Genomic DNA, 18,264 nt, shown 5'->3' with positions numbered 1-18,264 from the left:
TATCTGAAAGAAATATTTCCAAACATTCGATCACACGAATCAAATTACGTAACAAGACAATCACAAAATTATTGCATCCCTAAGTGTAAATTAAATATTTATAAATCATCTCTTGTCCCAATGGCAATAAGGGAATGGAACTCTTTACCTCTTGAAACAAGACAATCCACTACTATAGGTTCCTTCAAAAATTGTATAAACTCTCAAAAAACTCCTTCTCCTGCCTTTTTTTGGGGGGTGTTCGTTACTGGAATGTAATTCATACTAGATAAAGACACAATTGCGTTCTGAATAACGATTTATTTAGGTGCAACATCATTGACAGTCCATTATGCACTTGTGGAAAAATAGAAGACGCATATCATTACTTTTTTTCTTGTGCGAAATACACTGTCCCAAGAAACGATTTAATGCTATTTTTAGAATGATTAATTTACGTATTGTAGACACTCACGTACTGTTATGGGGAGAAGATTCGATTAGCATTTCTGAAAATGAAAGTTTATTTTTAAATGTGCAATTGTTTATTAAGAGATCTGGTCGTTTTTGAATTTATATATTTAGATTCATTTGTACATACTACTTCAAATCAATTTTGTACATGCATAACCTATGTAAGATAATCATATTGACCTTTGGTTCCAGTGTAGTTCAATTTTTTTAACATTATTTTGTGTAATTAATCGTTATAAAGGAGAGGATGTTCTAAGTTTTAAGAACTTGTGTCCGATCCTTTTGTTGTAATATCTAAACAATAAAATATGTTCAAAATTATTGGTCATTCAAAAATAACGCATGCGTACTTATGGATTTCTGCCAGAATGTATACTTGTATCTTGTGACTGTCCAATAACTACAAATTATTTTCTTTTAGAATGTACCGATTTTTCGCCTAGTCGAAGTTGACTTTTTTAAAAATGTGCAAACGATGCATGAATAATGTTAATACGATTTTAGATTATATACATCAAACTGATTTTTACAGTAAAATTTCAAAGTGCATAATTTAAGCAATTTAGTAGGTAAACACATGCAACAATCTATATTTTAACTGTGTACTTATTTTTGATATTTTAAGTCCGTCGGATGGGACGTTAAATGGTGCCCCGTGTCAAGGTTAACAATCCCTTTGGTCCGCAAAAGATCGTTTCTTTAAATTTCGAAAACTGGTCATATAAACTTAACTTCCACCGGAATAAGGCTGGGATATTGCCGATTCGACGTTAAGCATTATTATAATCAATTCAGAATCTGAAACTTCTGGAGTCCATATATGCATCTTTATGTGCAAAAAAAAAAAATGAATTTGAAAATTCTCATCTCTTAATGACATTTGAGCAGGATCAGAAAACTGAAATCATCGAGCAATTTGTGACAGTTTTGTTAGAACTCTTATTCTGAACACTTAGCCGAAGAAATGTTTGGATCCTATTTTACTGAAGATGCACTCCTACATGTATCAGAATTTTAAGATATCACAAAATAAAGTTTGAGCAACAACAAAATCCCAAAATAAAGTTTGATTCATGACCAAATCACAAAATAAATTTCGATGGACGAGAAAATCATAAAATAAATGTTTTATATTTTGATGAAAATGATGGGATCAGAAAAACGTTTGATCAATGAGGACATTACAAAACCACTGACGTCGACGCTAGTGGTTCGATTTAACACCAGTGTTTCAGTCAGTAAAAGAAATTAAAACGTTAGTGTTCTTGAAAACACAAGACAAAGGTTTTGCAGATACAGACGTTTCACAGATTATGGGTTTTTATCTTGCCATTTCTTTTTGTTGAACGGGTATTGTAAGATCACATATTTTGAGGAAATATTGGTTCATGGAGATTTGATTTCGTGGCTGAAAAAGTGTAGAACTGTTATATATTGAAATTTATACATTTCATAGAGGATGTGAATTCATGGGTCTCCTAATGGTACGAAAACAGCGAAAATAAATCCCACGAAAAATTAGATTACATGTAAAATCTACATTAACCTACTTAAGCAGTATAAAACCATTTGATGAGATATATAAAAATAAATTATTATTTTATATAGAGTTTTAATTATGTACAATTAATTTGTGAAAGCTGTGCTCAGCGGATTTTGAATTGAACAAATAGCTCAATAAAAAATCAAATCAACAAATCTCATTTGCATATAATAGTTATTATAAGTCGCGCTTGAATCGAATCGATTTAAAACCCATTAGATTTGATTGTGTTGAGCGAGAATCAATGTTTTCAGATTCATATTTCTAAAAAAGTTGAATCTATACATCAATTTCGACTCTCGTCAAACAAATACGAGTAACAAAGTTTGCTAGGTAGTTAAACATCTCTTGTATAACAATATATTTAGTTCATTTCAAATTTGAGAAATAGGGGTAAAGATTAATTTTATAGGTACATTAGCTCTGTAAACTGTCATTATCGAATTTCATAAATTGACGTTTACGAACCCATCTTTCATAGTTACAATCATGACTGTTTTGTTCAAGTATATATGAAACCTTTTCGTGTAGATTTCGAGAAAGCAAGTTCATTACCCAACTCTATAAAAGCAAATATATTTTTGCATGCTACTGAATTATTCCAGTCTTCACCGTAAAAGTATATGTACAGGCCCGTAGGAAGCAATTTCGGTTGGGGGGGGGGGGGGGAGCCATACATCTTCAGTTGAGGTTGAAGGGGCACTACCAAAATTTTCCCTACTAGTATCTAAGTTTACTATAGTTATCTATATATCGGCAAAATTATTGGGGGGAGGGGGCACTGCCCCCCCCCCCCCCCCCGTTCCTACGGCCATGATGTAATTACATAGAAACAGCTGAAGAAAAGTTTCTATTCTTTGCCAGTGCATAGATGTATAGTATATATAATTATTGAAGTTCTATGTAAAGTTAATTCTCAAAGATTTATAGCTGACATTGAACGATTTGGAGAATCATTTATCGATTTAATGTCGGACATCTACAAATAAATTATGGCCATCAGGAATAAGGGTTATGCTGCGTAGATGAATAAGGAAAAAATATTTACGGTTCTCTAGAGAGACATCAATTACAGTGCGGAAGTGTATAATTAGTAAAAGGGGGTATTGAGCTAACCTTTCTAAATGAACTTTCCTTTGTAAATTTACAGATCACTTGTTAGGTAATTTTTGTGCCTTTTCAAATGCCCTCTGAATTTTTGTATTTTTGAAACAGTGATCTTAAAGACAAGTAATAATAACCCGTTTTCCCCTCGAATGCTTCAAAGAATAGGAATTTACCTTTAAATTAAAATTTGACTTGTATATGGAGACAAATAAATACGTGACTTGGCCTTCATAATGTATTCTCACATGTCATGGCCTTGCAATGACCGTGAAAATATTTTAGTTTTTGAAGAATATGAAATCACGTAAAAACAGTAAAATTAGTTTAATGTATGTCAGGAAACAATGTAAAGACATGTTGTTTTAAAAAGTTGTTAAATGTACATGTACAAGTTTATTTCTATGCTGATATTAAGAACCTTGTACATTTCAGTACGGTATTAGCGGCCCATTTTGGTATGCAGCTGGAGCTTCTATACAAATGTTGCTGTTTTCCATGGTGTCTGTTCAATTGAAGATTCGAGCTCCTGGTGCCAAAACTTTTCTCCAAGTGATTAAGGCCAGGTTTGGGTCAAGGACACATAAAATTTACTGTGCCTTCGCCCTGATGACCAACGTCATTGTGACAGCTATGTTGATGCTTGGTATGTTTCGTAGAATCTCGTAGTTTACTGATGTAGTTTCTTCGACTACAGAAAATTTTATCAGATAATGGAAATTCAATCTGTTCATATAAAAGGCTATGACGCGTCGATAAGGATATAGTTAAAAGTGAAAAGTAAGGTTGCGTCATTTCAAAGAATGACTGAGCCAGAGATGCATTTACGTATATTATAATTATAATATTAAAAGTATCTAATAGATTTCTGAATATTAATTTGGATATTTACTTTTCACTTTATATACCCATCGTCATGATACTTCCTAGAAATAAGTACAGGGATTTAGAACACAGAAATATGAAGATATCTGAAATCATCTTAACAGGCAATAACTATCATTAAATGTAGCGCAGATTCAATTTTTTAATCATGGCAAGGTATGGGATCAGACAGGAATTTCATTCTTTCCCAAATCCTCAAAATATTTGATTTGCAAGCACTCCCATTTCCCTGGGACAGTGATTGGACCAAACTGTGTATGAGCAAAAACATAGCAAAACCTGTTAATGTATTTCTAATTAACTTTAGCTACAAACTGCAAAAATCAATATGCAATTTTTTTTATGACTATAATGTTTCGAATGTTGACATACTATTGACATTTGAACCAACTGGGGACATGGTAGGGCTCTCAAAACTTTCAAAAGGAGTTAATAAAACAGAAGAAACCGAAGTTTTAAATTAACATATATATGCAGGAATAAAGATTTTTTTCAACAAGATGAATATACTGTAAATTTTTTAAGCAAAGTAATGGATATTGTTTTTCTTTAATGAAGAGTCCCGGAAATGCTTGTATCAAAATCTTCAATTTTTGATGTCGAACTCTGAACGGGTCACCTAGAAATATGTTTGATTTATTTGTATAATTAATGATATCTGCATATTGAATTATACAAAGGAATGTTCACAAACCAAGTTAAAGTGAACGCATATCTTTCAGTATTTTTACTTAAATTATACTTGCATGTTGCTATGATTGGCAACATACAAAACAAAACAAAAAAACCCTCCCACTCCAACCCAGGAAAACACCGAAGCAAGATCCAAGAATAAAAAATACTCAACGTGAACAGGATGTGCATTTTCAGTTCCTTAGGAAAAGCTCCCTCTGACTAGTAAAAAGATTGTATCATCTGTCCATAAGACTTGGGTTAAATTAAAGAACATTCAGTGTAGCTGGGAGTGTGGTGCTCCGTTTGACGCAGGGGATACTTTAAGCAATATGAGCTACAATTTTCTCTTTATTATTATTTTTTTTTTTGTTGGTAAAATTTTTATTTACTAATGTCAGTGACAGAAAATTTGAAGTTTTATATTTCGTTATTTATATTCGGAAACTATTAAGAAGGTCTAATAGAAGCAAAATTATTTAATCGTTCCTGTACAAAAATTTATTTCTTAAAATTATTTCACATTCCAAATTAAAAAAATTCTTTCTTCTAGTAAAATATAATGGTTAGTGTTTGTCCTTCTCACTATAATAATAAATATAAAATTTTTAAGTTATAAATATATCATAATACATTTTACAGCACAAAAAGATTCTCAGCAAGATGTGTTTGTGAAACACTATGCCCCCGATGTAACACAACTCTGGAGTGGGACGTAGACTACAGTGCAATAGTTATGGCCAATGTTAAAGTTTTTCAAATGTAGGTCAAAGGTCACAGTTGAGGTCACTTGATCAAAAATTTCTGTACCAATGGAAAGGTCTTGTAATAATGAACACTCATGTCAAATATTAAAGCCTTACCCTTGACAGCGCAATAGTTATGGGGTAGTTAAAAGTTGACAACAGACAGACAGACAGACAGCATTCGGCAAACCTCGGCTGATTCCGTCACCTTCATCAAACCTTGGCTGTACGAGGAAACTTAATATGCGTCTCCACTTAACATTTGTGATAAGGCTGCCTGTTTACCGCTTAGGGAAAACGTAACGCTTTGAAAACGATAATAAACATGCATCTGACATACGATAAAAATTTTCAAAAAGCATTTAGGTAACACTAAGAATAACACTTACCAAGAAACATGCACTAAGTATCTTTACATAATCACACGTTTGTTAACTGATCGAATTCAGCACACTGTGCACGTGTAATTATAGGGAGCAGCCATATTGTGTGTAAAGTAGCTCCGGTTCAATGGAGGTTTACATGATACAGCCGAGGTTAGATGAGGTACGAATCGGCCGAGGTGTGCCGAGTGAGAGAGACAGGACAAAAACAATATACCCCCGGGATCTTTCGATCCAGGGGCATAAAAATGAAGCTCATATTGTCCAAGGAATTGATTATAATGGATATAAAAACTGAAACCTACAATAACCAGAAGTCTCTGATGAGACTGTAGCTCTACTGGTTTGTACTTTTAACAAAGGAAGAGATAAGTAGAACTTGGATTTGAAACAGCAATAAAAAGAATAATGATCCTTGGTTTAGTCTCTTTTTTGTAGCAAGGTTTATTGCAATCAGATTAAAACTGTAAGAGGAGTAGCCTTTTAAAAGAATTTTACAGAAATTTCTATTTTAGTAACCATGGCAACACTGTTCGTCGAAATTAAAAACCGATACACAGATTTATGTATTTTATTGTAGTCTACTTGTGTGCCAAGATATATTGAAATCAGACCAAATCTGTAGGAGAAGTACATGTAGTGTTTTGAAAGTATTTCAAAGAAATTTCTATTCTTAGTAACTATGGAAACACCGCTCATCGAAATCAAAAACTGATTAGTAGAAGTATGTACCTAAGTGTAGTCTACTTGTAAGGCATGTTATATTGAAATCGGACCAAAACATGGGAGGAGTAGCGTTTTGAATGTATTTCACAGAAATTTCTATTTTTAGTAACCATGGCAACATCATTCATCGAAATCATAAACCGATAAACAGAATTATGTATCTTTGTGTTGTCTACTTGTGTATTAACTTATATTGAAATCAGACCAAAGCTTTAGGGAGTAGCATTTTGAAAAAAATGTTTACAGACAGACGGACGACGGACACCTTACTATCGCATGAGCTCTTCTGGTCTCTGACCAGTAGAGCTAAAAATGAAACAGCAAAGTTTATTGAGTTTTCTGACTAATTAAAAGATTTTATAGATAATTAAATTGAAAACCTTATAGTAGGTTTCAGAAAATACAATCTAAACTTCAAATAGACGCGGTGTTATTGGTATGATTGCCTGTATAATAAAAGTAAGAAAGATACTCTGCCTTCAAAGGCCTTAATTCTGAAGATCCGACAATGCAGGTCTATTGTCGTGTTAAATTAAGAGATTAGGACTAACACTTTCACAGATTACAATGTATAGATTGTGAATATAACTTTGTTTTAATCTCTGTTTCTGACACATGGATCGATATTAATTTCTTGATAAGATAAACGCATTATACAATTATGCTTTCATCGTAACAAAACTAATTTTCTCTTCAAGAAATGAGAAAATAATCCTGTAGTCGATATTTTGTCAATACTTACACATTAAGTGGTCTCATTTAAATTTGTTTATCTGTAACATATGTCTCAGCTTCTGATCAAAAAGAATCTGAATTCATACTTTAAATTAACGGGACTCCTTTGCTTTCATTTACGTATGGTGATTTGTACAATATTGAAATTCCTGAATTCAACATTTGAAAATATATCGAGGACGTTTTATCAATAAACAATATTCATTTTCATTTCTACGTTGATTCAATATGCCCATCTGAACTCGAAATAAAAGATACCACAGAATCTAACACATCTGTTTTATATTTGGATAACTTACTAGAAAAAGACGTTAATGGTAACCTAACAACAAAGCTCTATGATAAACGTGATGACTTCAATTTTCTACTGTCAATTTCCCTTACTTATGTAGCAGTATACCCTTATCACATGCAAATGGAGTTTGTCTCCCAATTGATTCCCTACAATGACCTAATCAGCAAATTCAATCTATCATTAAGTCGAATACTGACTTGCGTTTTTCATACAAATTGTTAGGCCATTATTAACATGCTAAATTGTCCACTAATTTTTCCGTTTTTCGATCATGACAATGAGCACACGGTGGGTGTGACCAGTTGGTAGGGGATGCTTACTCCTCCATGGTACATGTATCCCAAATCTGATCCATTTAGAGATCCGTGTTTCCTCTGCTCCAAATCCATATTGTTTCAATGGACTTTTGAGCTTGATTACTGTTCGTTTATCTGCATATTTCATTGAGGAGATTTCTTTGTAAAACTTTGCACCATTTTTGAAGTTCCAAATGACCCGGGCTCATGACTTGAACAACTGAATAAATTATACGTATTAAACTTAAAGCTCCTCTCAAATATCTCATATTCTTTTTACTATTTATTAAGAAAGTGTGTACCTTAGGTTCTGAAAATCAGTAAATATATATACTCACAACATTGCCACTGAATTCATAAATTAATGTGAATATACTTGTTATTTCTTCAAAGTTTATCATAGTTATTCAAATTATAAAGAGAAAACGATCAGATTTCAAAATATATTACATTTACAAGGAAACATGAATAAAAGCAGTAATTATGCATTTCTTAATTGAAATTGATCAATAAGTATCCATGCTTGCGAAAAATTGCATGTTTTTATACTTACGTATATTATATTAGTTCTACTTGCATGTACTTCGATTTAATATAATAAACAGTGTAAAAAAGATGCGATGTCACTGCAAAATTAACTTCTACTTTCATTTTATGCCAATAAACACTGATATTAAAGCAATATTAAAATTAAATTTGACTTTCCCTTTTAATGTATTAAATACTGAAGAAAATTCAACTTTCCCTTATAATGTAATGTTTGGGGTACTTTAATGCGGTGCAAATGTCTTCTGACAGGATCGTTTCTAAGACTTAAAGAACCTTGAATCATATTAAGATGCATGATGTGAAATTTGTTGTATGAATAATCTTTAATTACAAACTTAATTTTGAGACTTAATCAAATAATAATTTTGAGAGTTATTCTTCCTGGCTTAGGAGCGGATATCCTTTGGTAGATTCTCAAATGACCATCATTAACAATTGAAAGATTTCGAAAAATCTCAGTACTTTTTTCCTGTAATTTAAGGTTAACAAAATGTCCCTTTGATAAGCATTTCTTATACTGAAAATTTGCTCCTTTTCCTTTCAGAGTTTAGATTTAAGTGAATTGTCGCAAAATTGTACATTGCATTTTCTACATCTTTTTTCAGGGGGCGCTGCAGTGATGAAGAGCCTTGTCCATGACATCAGCGTGGAATACGCCACTCTTCTTGTGACCGCCGTTATTGGGGCATATACTTTCATAGGTGGACTCGGTGGTACCTTTTATGTATCGTACTTCAACACTGGAATAATCTACATCCTCATAATGGTTTTCGTCATGAATGTGTTCAATGATGAAAAGAGTACAGGCTCATTGGGTAATGATTAATATGACTTCATTAACTCTATAATCGACACTTGTTATCACTTTGAAGACATATGAATGCATGTATTTTGAGCTATAAAATAAAGATTAAAGCTGATTAAAATGAGAAAAACAAAGACAGAAACAACTAAAATAGAGTACGTATTTTGTACAGCCAGCGATTTTTTTTTTCTGTGATGTATTGACAATTTTACGAATCATTGCCTTTGTACTTTAAGGTAAGGTAGAAAAAGTCTACGCCCTAGTCTCGTGTAGCAAAGGACCAGACGATAATTATCAGAACAGTTTCCTCACTATTCAGTCTAAACAAGGCCTCATGTTTGGAATAATCAATATTGTGGGTATGGGGTATATCATCACTCATTTTATAATAATTATCATAAGATTGAAAAAAGTAATGTTTGTAACAATTTAATTAAATTTAATACTTCATGAAGTATTCACTTTGAAATGTGTTTTTTTTTTTCTATTTTAATACATTAGATCTTTTTAGGAAATTTTGGGACAATTTTCGTAGACCAGTCCTATTGGCAGAGTAGTGTTGCTGCCAAGCCAAAGCAAGGTGTAATAGGGATTTTAGCGGGTGGTCTTTGTTGGTTTGCCATTCCTTTTGGTCTTGCCACAACAACCTCTTTAGCTTACATAGCCTTAAGCGCCAGCCAGAATCAAGCTCTACTGAATGACGCAGACGTTGATGCAGGTACTTAAGACAGAAAGTACAACGGTTGTTGCAAATTTATCATTTCCTCACGATTGTAACCAAATAACGGTTCATGTATAAGACCAGAAAGTATATGTGGACCACAACGCTCACCTGAATCGCGCTTTCCCTTCTACTTTCCGAAAAAAAAATTAATAGATTTTTCCCTTTGTATTTGGTCAAATATTGTGGCCCCAATGTAGCCACCAAGGAACCATGCCTTGATCACACTATGTGGGATACTTAATATCAATAAGACTGATTGTGACTATGTTGTTCCGGAGAAATTTTTTCCTTGAATGTATTTTGTACTAGGGGAAAGTCAATGTGACAGCAAACCGGGTTTTATTTTTTACTGGTATTTCTTACATAAATTACAAAAAATTTCTATTCTGAAAATGTTGGACGTGACATCGTAACAATATCAATGTACCCTAATAACATATTTTGCATTACAATGATTAAATTCAACAAATTGTATTTCCAAATTATTGATTATTAAAAATCTAAGTCTAATGACTGTGCACGTCTGATATATGTACAATTTATTTACAAAATAAAAATTTATCTTGAAAAAAGTAAGAAGGAGTTTTCCGGACAAATGATATACCATACAATATTTTGCATAAAAATGACTATTAGGTAATTGAATTTTTCAAATACATTACGAAATACAAATATTATGCAAAACTCTAATATATGTGCAGTTGATCTGCAAAATAAAAAACTTCATATATTGAAAACTGTAGGAGGAGTTATCCGGATAAATATTGTACCCTGTATCCAATAGCTTGCCCTAAGTTTAACTAAGTTCAACTTCTGGTATCTTTCTCAATAATTATCAAAAATCATAATCCAAGAACAATGCAAATCTCGGATAAGTTTACAATTGATCTGTAAAATAAAAAAAGTTTATATCTCGAAAACTGGGGGAATTACATGTATCCTGAGTAATGATGTAACCTTTTGGCAGCCGCCCGCCTACATGTACTATTTCAATTTACTACAGAAAACCCCTTTTAAAAATTCGACCCGCCATTTTTCTCCCACCCTAACCCCAGTATCGATTTTTTTTAACAAAGCAGAAACCAGTTGCCTTGGGAATAAATTGTTTATCTACGACTCTTGATTTTTTTTATTTATTAAATTAAGCAAATTTATGTATAACTTTCTATTATCCTTATTTTAGCCATACCCTAGCTCTAGGGGCCATGCTTTGAGTGAATTTGAATGTGCACCACATTAGGATGCTCACACATCAATGATTCATTATGGCCCCTTTGTTGATTTATTAAAAGAGCATTTCCCAAATATAAACCCTTATATATTATCCCTTATATATATGTACATTTTATATATCTTTTGTAGCTCGTCCTAATTTCCCGATTCAATTATTTGAATAAATTTGAATTTCATTATATTTGGTATGATTGTATTATTATAATATGCCAAATCATGACCTTTTGTTCTTTAGAACCTAATTGTATTCCTATGAATTTCGATCCCCAATTGTTGCCTAATCCCCAGAAGTGTTGTTTGAACAAAATTAAATCTACATGTACTGAGGATGGTTGCATATTGATATGGCTAATAGTGGGCTGCTACATTTGTAATCATCCCACGTAAAACTTTGATCCACTATTGTGCCCTCACACCTGGGGTTTAGGGTGTTGATTTGAACAATCTTGAAGAGACTGACATATTTAAATGTTTTGTTCTTGAGAAGTAAATTTTGTGGTCCTTTTTCTCTATTTTCCCACGTTAAACCCCTTCTATTGTGGTCACTACCTTATCCCATGATTTGAATAGGAATCTCCACTAATTGGGGTGCATGGCTTTTCATCTTAATTCGACCCATTTTGAAGGACAATTACAAAAGAGTGTTCTAATCGTAAAATTCTAGACCTTACACTATGGCAGACTGTCTGAACTATTTTAAAATTATATTTCTGCGTTTATTTCTCTCCAATACATGATGAAATTCTTTATCTGATGATATAATAATATTGAGAAATTCATGGAAACATAGTGCAATTTCAAAAATACCACCAGCTCGATGAATCAAGTGCAAATAGGGTAAATAATTTCTAATTTCATCAGATAATGAACAAAGAGTTCCGAGGTCTGTTAATGTTAATACTCTGGAAGAAAATGAATGAGAGATGCAATAAAATAAATGCGTTGTAATTGTAACAACTGGTCTCCAACGTCATTTAGGGGACACTTCAGTTTCATTCATTCGGAATAAAATATTGAGCGTCTTCCGAATCGTCGAAGATACGGCAAATGTTCTATCATTTAACGGATATCAAGTAGTTTTGATCTTTGTGTCGAAATCGCAAATACGCAAGATTATATATTAAGGAATTACCAATTATAGTATTACCAGAGATTGCAGAAAATAAACCATTGAAGTACGATTGGATGAATCCAACTGCGAAAATTTTAATCCGCTTATTTCACAAAGCATAAAATATTGTGCGCGCATTATCAACAGTAAAAAAGGAAATAGCAAAGTGAATGCAATTAATCAATATTTTGTAATTAAACTTCCTTTTGTCTTTAATGTTCCAACGATTTTTATTTCGATAACCCTGGATTCACCAAATTATTAAACAAATGTATTAAACAAATTGCAGTATCAAAATTTAACTGACACAACAGCTTGATCAGTGGAGTTTTGGACGTCGTATGTTCTAGCTATTGCAAAATCGGTAGGTCGTATCGGGTACTCTGAAAATTTTTGCCACTTTCTCATGCTGGTGTTATACGGGAGCATTCGAAAGTTTCACAAATTTCTCTAGAATGCAACAATTTGTTTGTAAACTACCATCAGCAGATCATGCAGTTTCTTTCGATATGAGTGCAATACATGAACCAGAGTCTATACAATTTAAAAAAAAAATATTTTTCTTTCCCATTTAAAACATTTACTTGAACATCACAATGCCTTTGGTTTAATTCAACAGAATAGAAAATGACAAAGCTTAAATTTGAGGTTCACAGGTTTGTTCACAATTTTTTTTTCTGTTACTCTTAAAAATATTTTTACTTTATCACAGGTTTAGTTCCGGTTATTGTAGCCCAGAAAATATTGGGACGTTCTGGAGAACTTATGATTATAATTATGATACTGATGGCTGTGACGTCGACAGGGTCAGCAGAAATTATGGCAGTATCGTCCATTTTAATTTACGATGTTTATCAGCTTTACTTGAAGGTATATTAATCATCTATCAATTCCTCCTGTTACAAAGAAAATTAAAAATAAAAAAGAACAAAAAATTACTATATTTTTATCAGAGTATCTTCAGAAGATCCTTGTTAAATTTGATGCATATTACGACATTACATAGTTACCAAAAGAAAAATAGTTCTATTCGAAATAAAAATAGTTTGCAAAATAAAAAGTCATATGAATTGTTAAAATATTTCTCTGCTCAGGTGTTATAATGCCTAGAATAATCCCGTAACCCCCCCCCCCCCCACTTGATCTTTTCCAAATGGTACTTTCTACAGTCGTTTCTTGGGACTTCACTTTTTGCATACATACACCTTAAAATTGATTTTGGTTTTATGGAAGTATTTTGACGTTTAATATGCATAATAATCGCTACCCCTTCCCCAATGAAGTAATACAAGTAATAGAAAATTCTGGAAATTATGGGTATTTATTTCCGATTTATTTAATGCACTTTCGTATTGATTCTTCTACCGTTTTATGTTAAATTATATTCCTTACATTTAAATTTTGTTCAAATTCACAAAATTTAAAACTTACTATAAATTCGAGATTGTTACAGGTCTACATGAAGTTAGTTTTTAATTCTGTAAATTCTTGAACTTTAATTTTACTTGACAAAACATGCTTCCAAGATGGCATAATCTCCTGGAAACGTCTATTACGGAAAAAAATTCAATTTCGAGATTTTGAAAATATTCGAACAAATTATTGAAAGTAATTTAACATTTGTAAAGTTTTAATACATGCATTTGTTTATCAACACAGCTTTATCAAATATCGGCTAAAATTCTCGTTTATTGACTCCTTCAAAAAAAGTAATATTTAATCTAATGGCTCCATATGAAAGGTGGAAAAAAAAATACAGTTTAAGACCGACAGGAGCGCATCAGATGACCCATTGAAAATGTAAAATACAAAACAAAGAAACCCCCCCATCCAAAAAAAAACAAAAAACAAAAACAAAAACGAAAAAAAACACACGAGTTTGGGTATTGATATTACAGAAAAAAAGTCATATCCTACATTTATTATCGACTTTTCCTATCGGATTTTCAACATGTAAATAACAAACTTTCAAATTGCAGCCATATAGGCTGGTTACAGACGCTAATAGCTGCATTTTATGTGGACGTAGTCGGGGACGTTTAGCAAACCCACGTGACAAATGTAAATGTGAAAGCATGATGTATTGCAGTGCCTGTTCCGACGACGATAAGTATGTTTAAAGTTTTTTTTGCAAAGTATGTTTTGAAAGCTACACACATAAGCTTAGATGCATTTAATATGAACTTTCTGCACTGAATTATTACTTATACATAAATCACTTTTATCTCTTGTATTTTTTATCTTCATGAATCAAGGCATCAAAAAGTCCTATTCTATAAAAACTAGATACATTGAATTGTGACAAAGAAAAGGTTCAAAATTACATATATATATATATATATATATATATATATATATATATATATATATATATATATATATATATGGCCTTTTTGCACTCACAAAATGCGATTATTCTAGAAATATAAAATTTTGCAAGCAATAAAATTATTTGAAAGGCTTAAAAATTTTTACTGAATTTATAGCAGATTGATCAAAATTATCTTATATATACATGTATTCAGAAGAGAAAATTACAAGCGGGTGTCAATGGTTTAGTTTTTAGATATATTTTACTGACTAACGCTGGGATTCAGTGACGATAGAATTTATAAAAGTCGATCCAATAGGAATTTCCGACTGACAGAAAATATCCCATTCTACAAACATATTCAAACTAAGTGTTCTTCCCTCCGCATCAAAATTTAGCTCCTCACTGATTTATTATACACCGATTGAAAATTTGGGTGGCGGATATAGTGATGGGCCGGGAGTGTATATGTACGTCCGTCTGTTACACTTTTTCATAGTCTTCCCTTAATCACAACACTTCTTGCACCTAATTAATGAAAAGCCATTTTTATAATCAGTGGCTTAATAAAATTAAAATTGATTTCAAATTAACAAAGAGTTTTTGAAGTGTTAGGTTCCATGTACTCTTTTTTTTTTTAATGCTAGCTAAGTGCACTTTCCAAATACAAATACACATCCGACTGATGAACTGCAGAACTTTGTACCCGTAACATTCATTCCATTCATAATAAATTTAGAAATTAGTACTTAAAAAAATAAGTTAGACGGTTCTTGTGATCTATTGCTAATCGTAATTAGAAAACCAAGTTAAGAGAAAACATTGTTTGATTTTTGCTTCTTTAATCTTGAATTTACCTCTTTGATCATGTCTATTCTACTTTTGATAATCTTGTTCTCTGTACCCGTTTGAAGCAAGATAGGAAGAAATCTGCCGCGATTTTGACGAAAATATTATTTGCTCCAGAGTGTGGAAAATGGCTTTAACCAATTTATTTTCATTTGATCATAAAGTGAGACAAAGTCTGCATAAATACTGAAAATACATCGTATTCATACACCATTCTTCCGCCTCAAATGCGTGCATTTAATTTTCATCAGAATTCATGTAAAGAAACAACTTTTTAATGTTAGCTGTATTCAAAAAAAAAAAGACGCCTTGGGAAAGAATTAGGGAGAGAGAACGACTGCATTAACATCAATGAAAAGAAAAGGATCACAAAGACCTTAGTATGTCATGTATGGCGCGACTACCATATTCATAGAAGAAAGTAATCCAAGCAATATCCTTCCGCTGCTAATCAAAAGAAAAGTTTTCAGAAAAAAATTATGGTGTTCAACATATGATTAAGATAACATTTTATTATACAAAGCTAAATTATTTCGCATTTGGATCATTTTAACTTTGTTCCAGGCTGTGGCACACAACTCCACTTACGATGTTTAAACTGATTAAAATGTTTGAGGATTTTATATGTCTCAGAGCTTCCAAGATATAGATCACTCTCGGGACAGTCAACTAACATGACGTACTCCGTTGATAAACAACAGATTTAGACATTCTTTCCATTATTAAAACAATTCTTGTTTGATTAGAACTAAGCAGGTTTAACATATTATTGTAGAGAGCGGCAGTTATGCAAGAAGGCAATCAAGCCGCGATATAAATGCGCCACACATGGTTCCTTCAGGGAGTACTGCGACTATCTTGGACAACTGAAGAATTGGTGCCTGCTGTGGAGCACACTTGCTATTCTACCGCTCACTATAACACTTAATTTGCTCGGAGTACGTATTCTTATACTAACGTATACTTATTTCAAACATATTAATTTTTTTCTTCATGAATATCAGTAGTTTTGTCAAATATCTCCATACCCTTTACTCTGCAAAAATTATGTCATATTCCTTTGTGTATCTTCGCACGCACGATTGGTTAAGTTATTAATTGAATATTATTTACATAATTATACGTTGTACGAGTGACCAATAACACATATTTGCTAAATGTATTTATTACATATGTTACATTACGTATCCCATTCTTTTTATATACGTTGATAACTCGGACAAGAGATAAGACTGGTACTATAATTTAAAATCACTATGTCTTACTTTGGGGGGAGTCGCACCCCCCCCCCCAAAACAACCAATAAAAACAAAACAAAACAAAACAAAACGAAACAAAAAACAAACAAACCGGGAGAGTCGCTAGAGGGAATCGGCAGAGGGCCATCTGTGATAATTCCAGATCGAGGGAATCGGAAAAACCTGCGGTTCAAATTATACTGGCGGAGAAAAGAAACTGTGCATTAAAGTACATAATAAAAAATAAAGTCTGACAACGTCATTTCAATGATGGCTTCAATTAAATTGTTCAAAATGTCTGGGGAATGTTCCAGATATTGGTCAATTCCTGACCTAAATCGCCCATTGTCACTGGCTGGTTTGGTAAACGACGTAACCGTCTTTCCATTTCATCGCAGATGTGTTCAATTGGTGATAAGTCGGGTGAAACTGCTGGCCAGGGCAGGACATCGACATTCTGCTGGGCAATAAAGTCTCTGAAACGGGTAACATGCGGTCTAGCGTTACCCTGTTGCTGGGTATCAGATTTTGTTGTCACCGTATGAACGGTATCAAATGACGTTGGATTATTTCATCCCTGTAGCGAATGCCTGTCAGGTTTCCATTGATTATCTGTAAAGGGGTCATATCGCGTGCTGTAATACCATCCCACACCATTGTGCTTTACCGCCTCCAAATTGTCGACGCTGAACTACACAAGCATCCGAGTAACGCTTCCCAACCCCTCCGGCGACCGTCACTGCTGTCCAAATGAAATCTTGATTCATCTGTGGACAAAACATTGACCCAATCTTGAAATCGATACCTCAGATGTCTCCGATACCATGTTAATCGTGCATTTCAATGACGTTGGAGCAGTACTGGACGTATCACAGGACGTCTCGGTCTGATGTTATGCTCACGCAAGCGATTACATACAGTTCTTGCACTTACGCGATTAAGACTGTAGTGTATTCATAACGCCATTGTTGGTTAACAACTAATTTATTCACCTTCTTTTACAGGAGAGCTCATTTTCAAGAACAATAACTCTTACTAAATTTAGAACATACATTACATCCTTCCCCTTATAGAATTTGATACTTTCCATTAACATTAGATTTTAGATAATTAAAGTTCATTATTAACTGTAACACAAAATAAATTTGATAAAATATCAGTTCAGTTCAGTTTTCAATACGATTAACAGTAAAGTTCATTCTCGGTATCGCACAGGAAGTTTAACACAGCGGCCACTACGGGTAACATGCGCAGGGTTTTCGGCTGGTGGTTCGATATCAGATGTAGCTGTCTCTGTGTCGGTATTTGGCTGCACATCTGAAGCTGTGGATATGTCATTGGTGCTCTGAGTGGTCTTAGAACGCAACGTCACATCGGAATTTGCAGGGACATCATCTCTGGAGACCGAGTTACTTCGGACACGAGTAGATCTCAGGAACGTGCGGTTACGTCTATAGCATCTTCCTTTGCTCTCGATGACATACGAACGTTTTGTAGGGTGCAAGTCTTTAACGAATCCGCTTGTCCATTGTCCTGATTGGCTCTGCATCATTACTGGGTCTCCTGCCTTGAGAGGTTTAAGTGGTTCCTTCTTAGTATGTATGTT

The 18,264-nt window shown here is 33.1% G+C and overlaps 1 protein-coding gene across 1 annotated transcript in view; it reads left to right on the top strand.

Moving 5' to 3' along the window:
• Positions 1 to 18,264, top strand: part of LOC133171529 (uncharacterized) — a 63,167-nt gene that overhangs the window by 27,461 nt on the left and 17,442 nt on the right. Inside the window, exons 3-9 of the mRNA XM_061306291.1 lie at positions 3,536 to 3,746; positions 8,993 to 9,202; positions 9,429 to 9,551; positions 9,704 to 9,910; positions 12,973 to 13,130; positions 14,240 to 14,370; positions 16,196 to 16,358. Of these exons, the coding sequence (XP_061162275.1) occupies positions 3,536 to 3,746; positions 8,993 to 9,202; positions 9,429 to 9,551; positions 9,704 to 9,910; positions 12,973 to 13,130; positions 14,240 to 14,370; positions 16,196 to 16,358 (1,203 nt within the window). The remainder of the gene's footprint in view (positions 1 to 3,535; positions 3,747 to 8,992; positions 9,203 to 9,428; positions 9,552 to 9,703; positions 9,911 to 12,972; positions 13,131 to 14,239; positions 14,371 to 16,195; positions 16,359 to 18,264) is intronic.

Source organism: Saccostrea echinata, unplaced genomic scaffold, assembly GCF_033153115.1.
Source record: "Saccostrea echinata isolate AGI-Se365-2 ecotype Australia unplaced genomic scaffold, CSIRO_AGI_Sech_v1 ptg000054l, whole genome shotgun sequence".
NCBI lineage: Eukaryota > Metazoa > Mollusca > Bivalvia > Ostreida > Ostreidae > Saccostrea > Saccostrea echinata.
The sequence above is the reverse complement of the archived record's forward strand: the minus strand, read 5'-3'. Positions and strand labels throughout refer to the sequence as shown.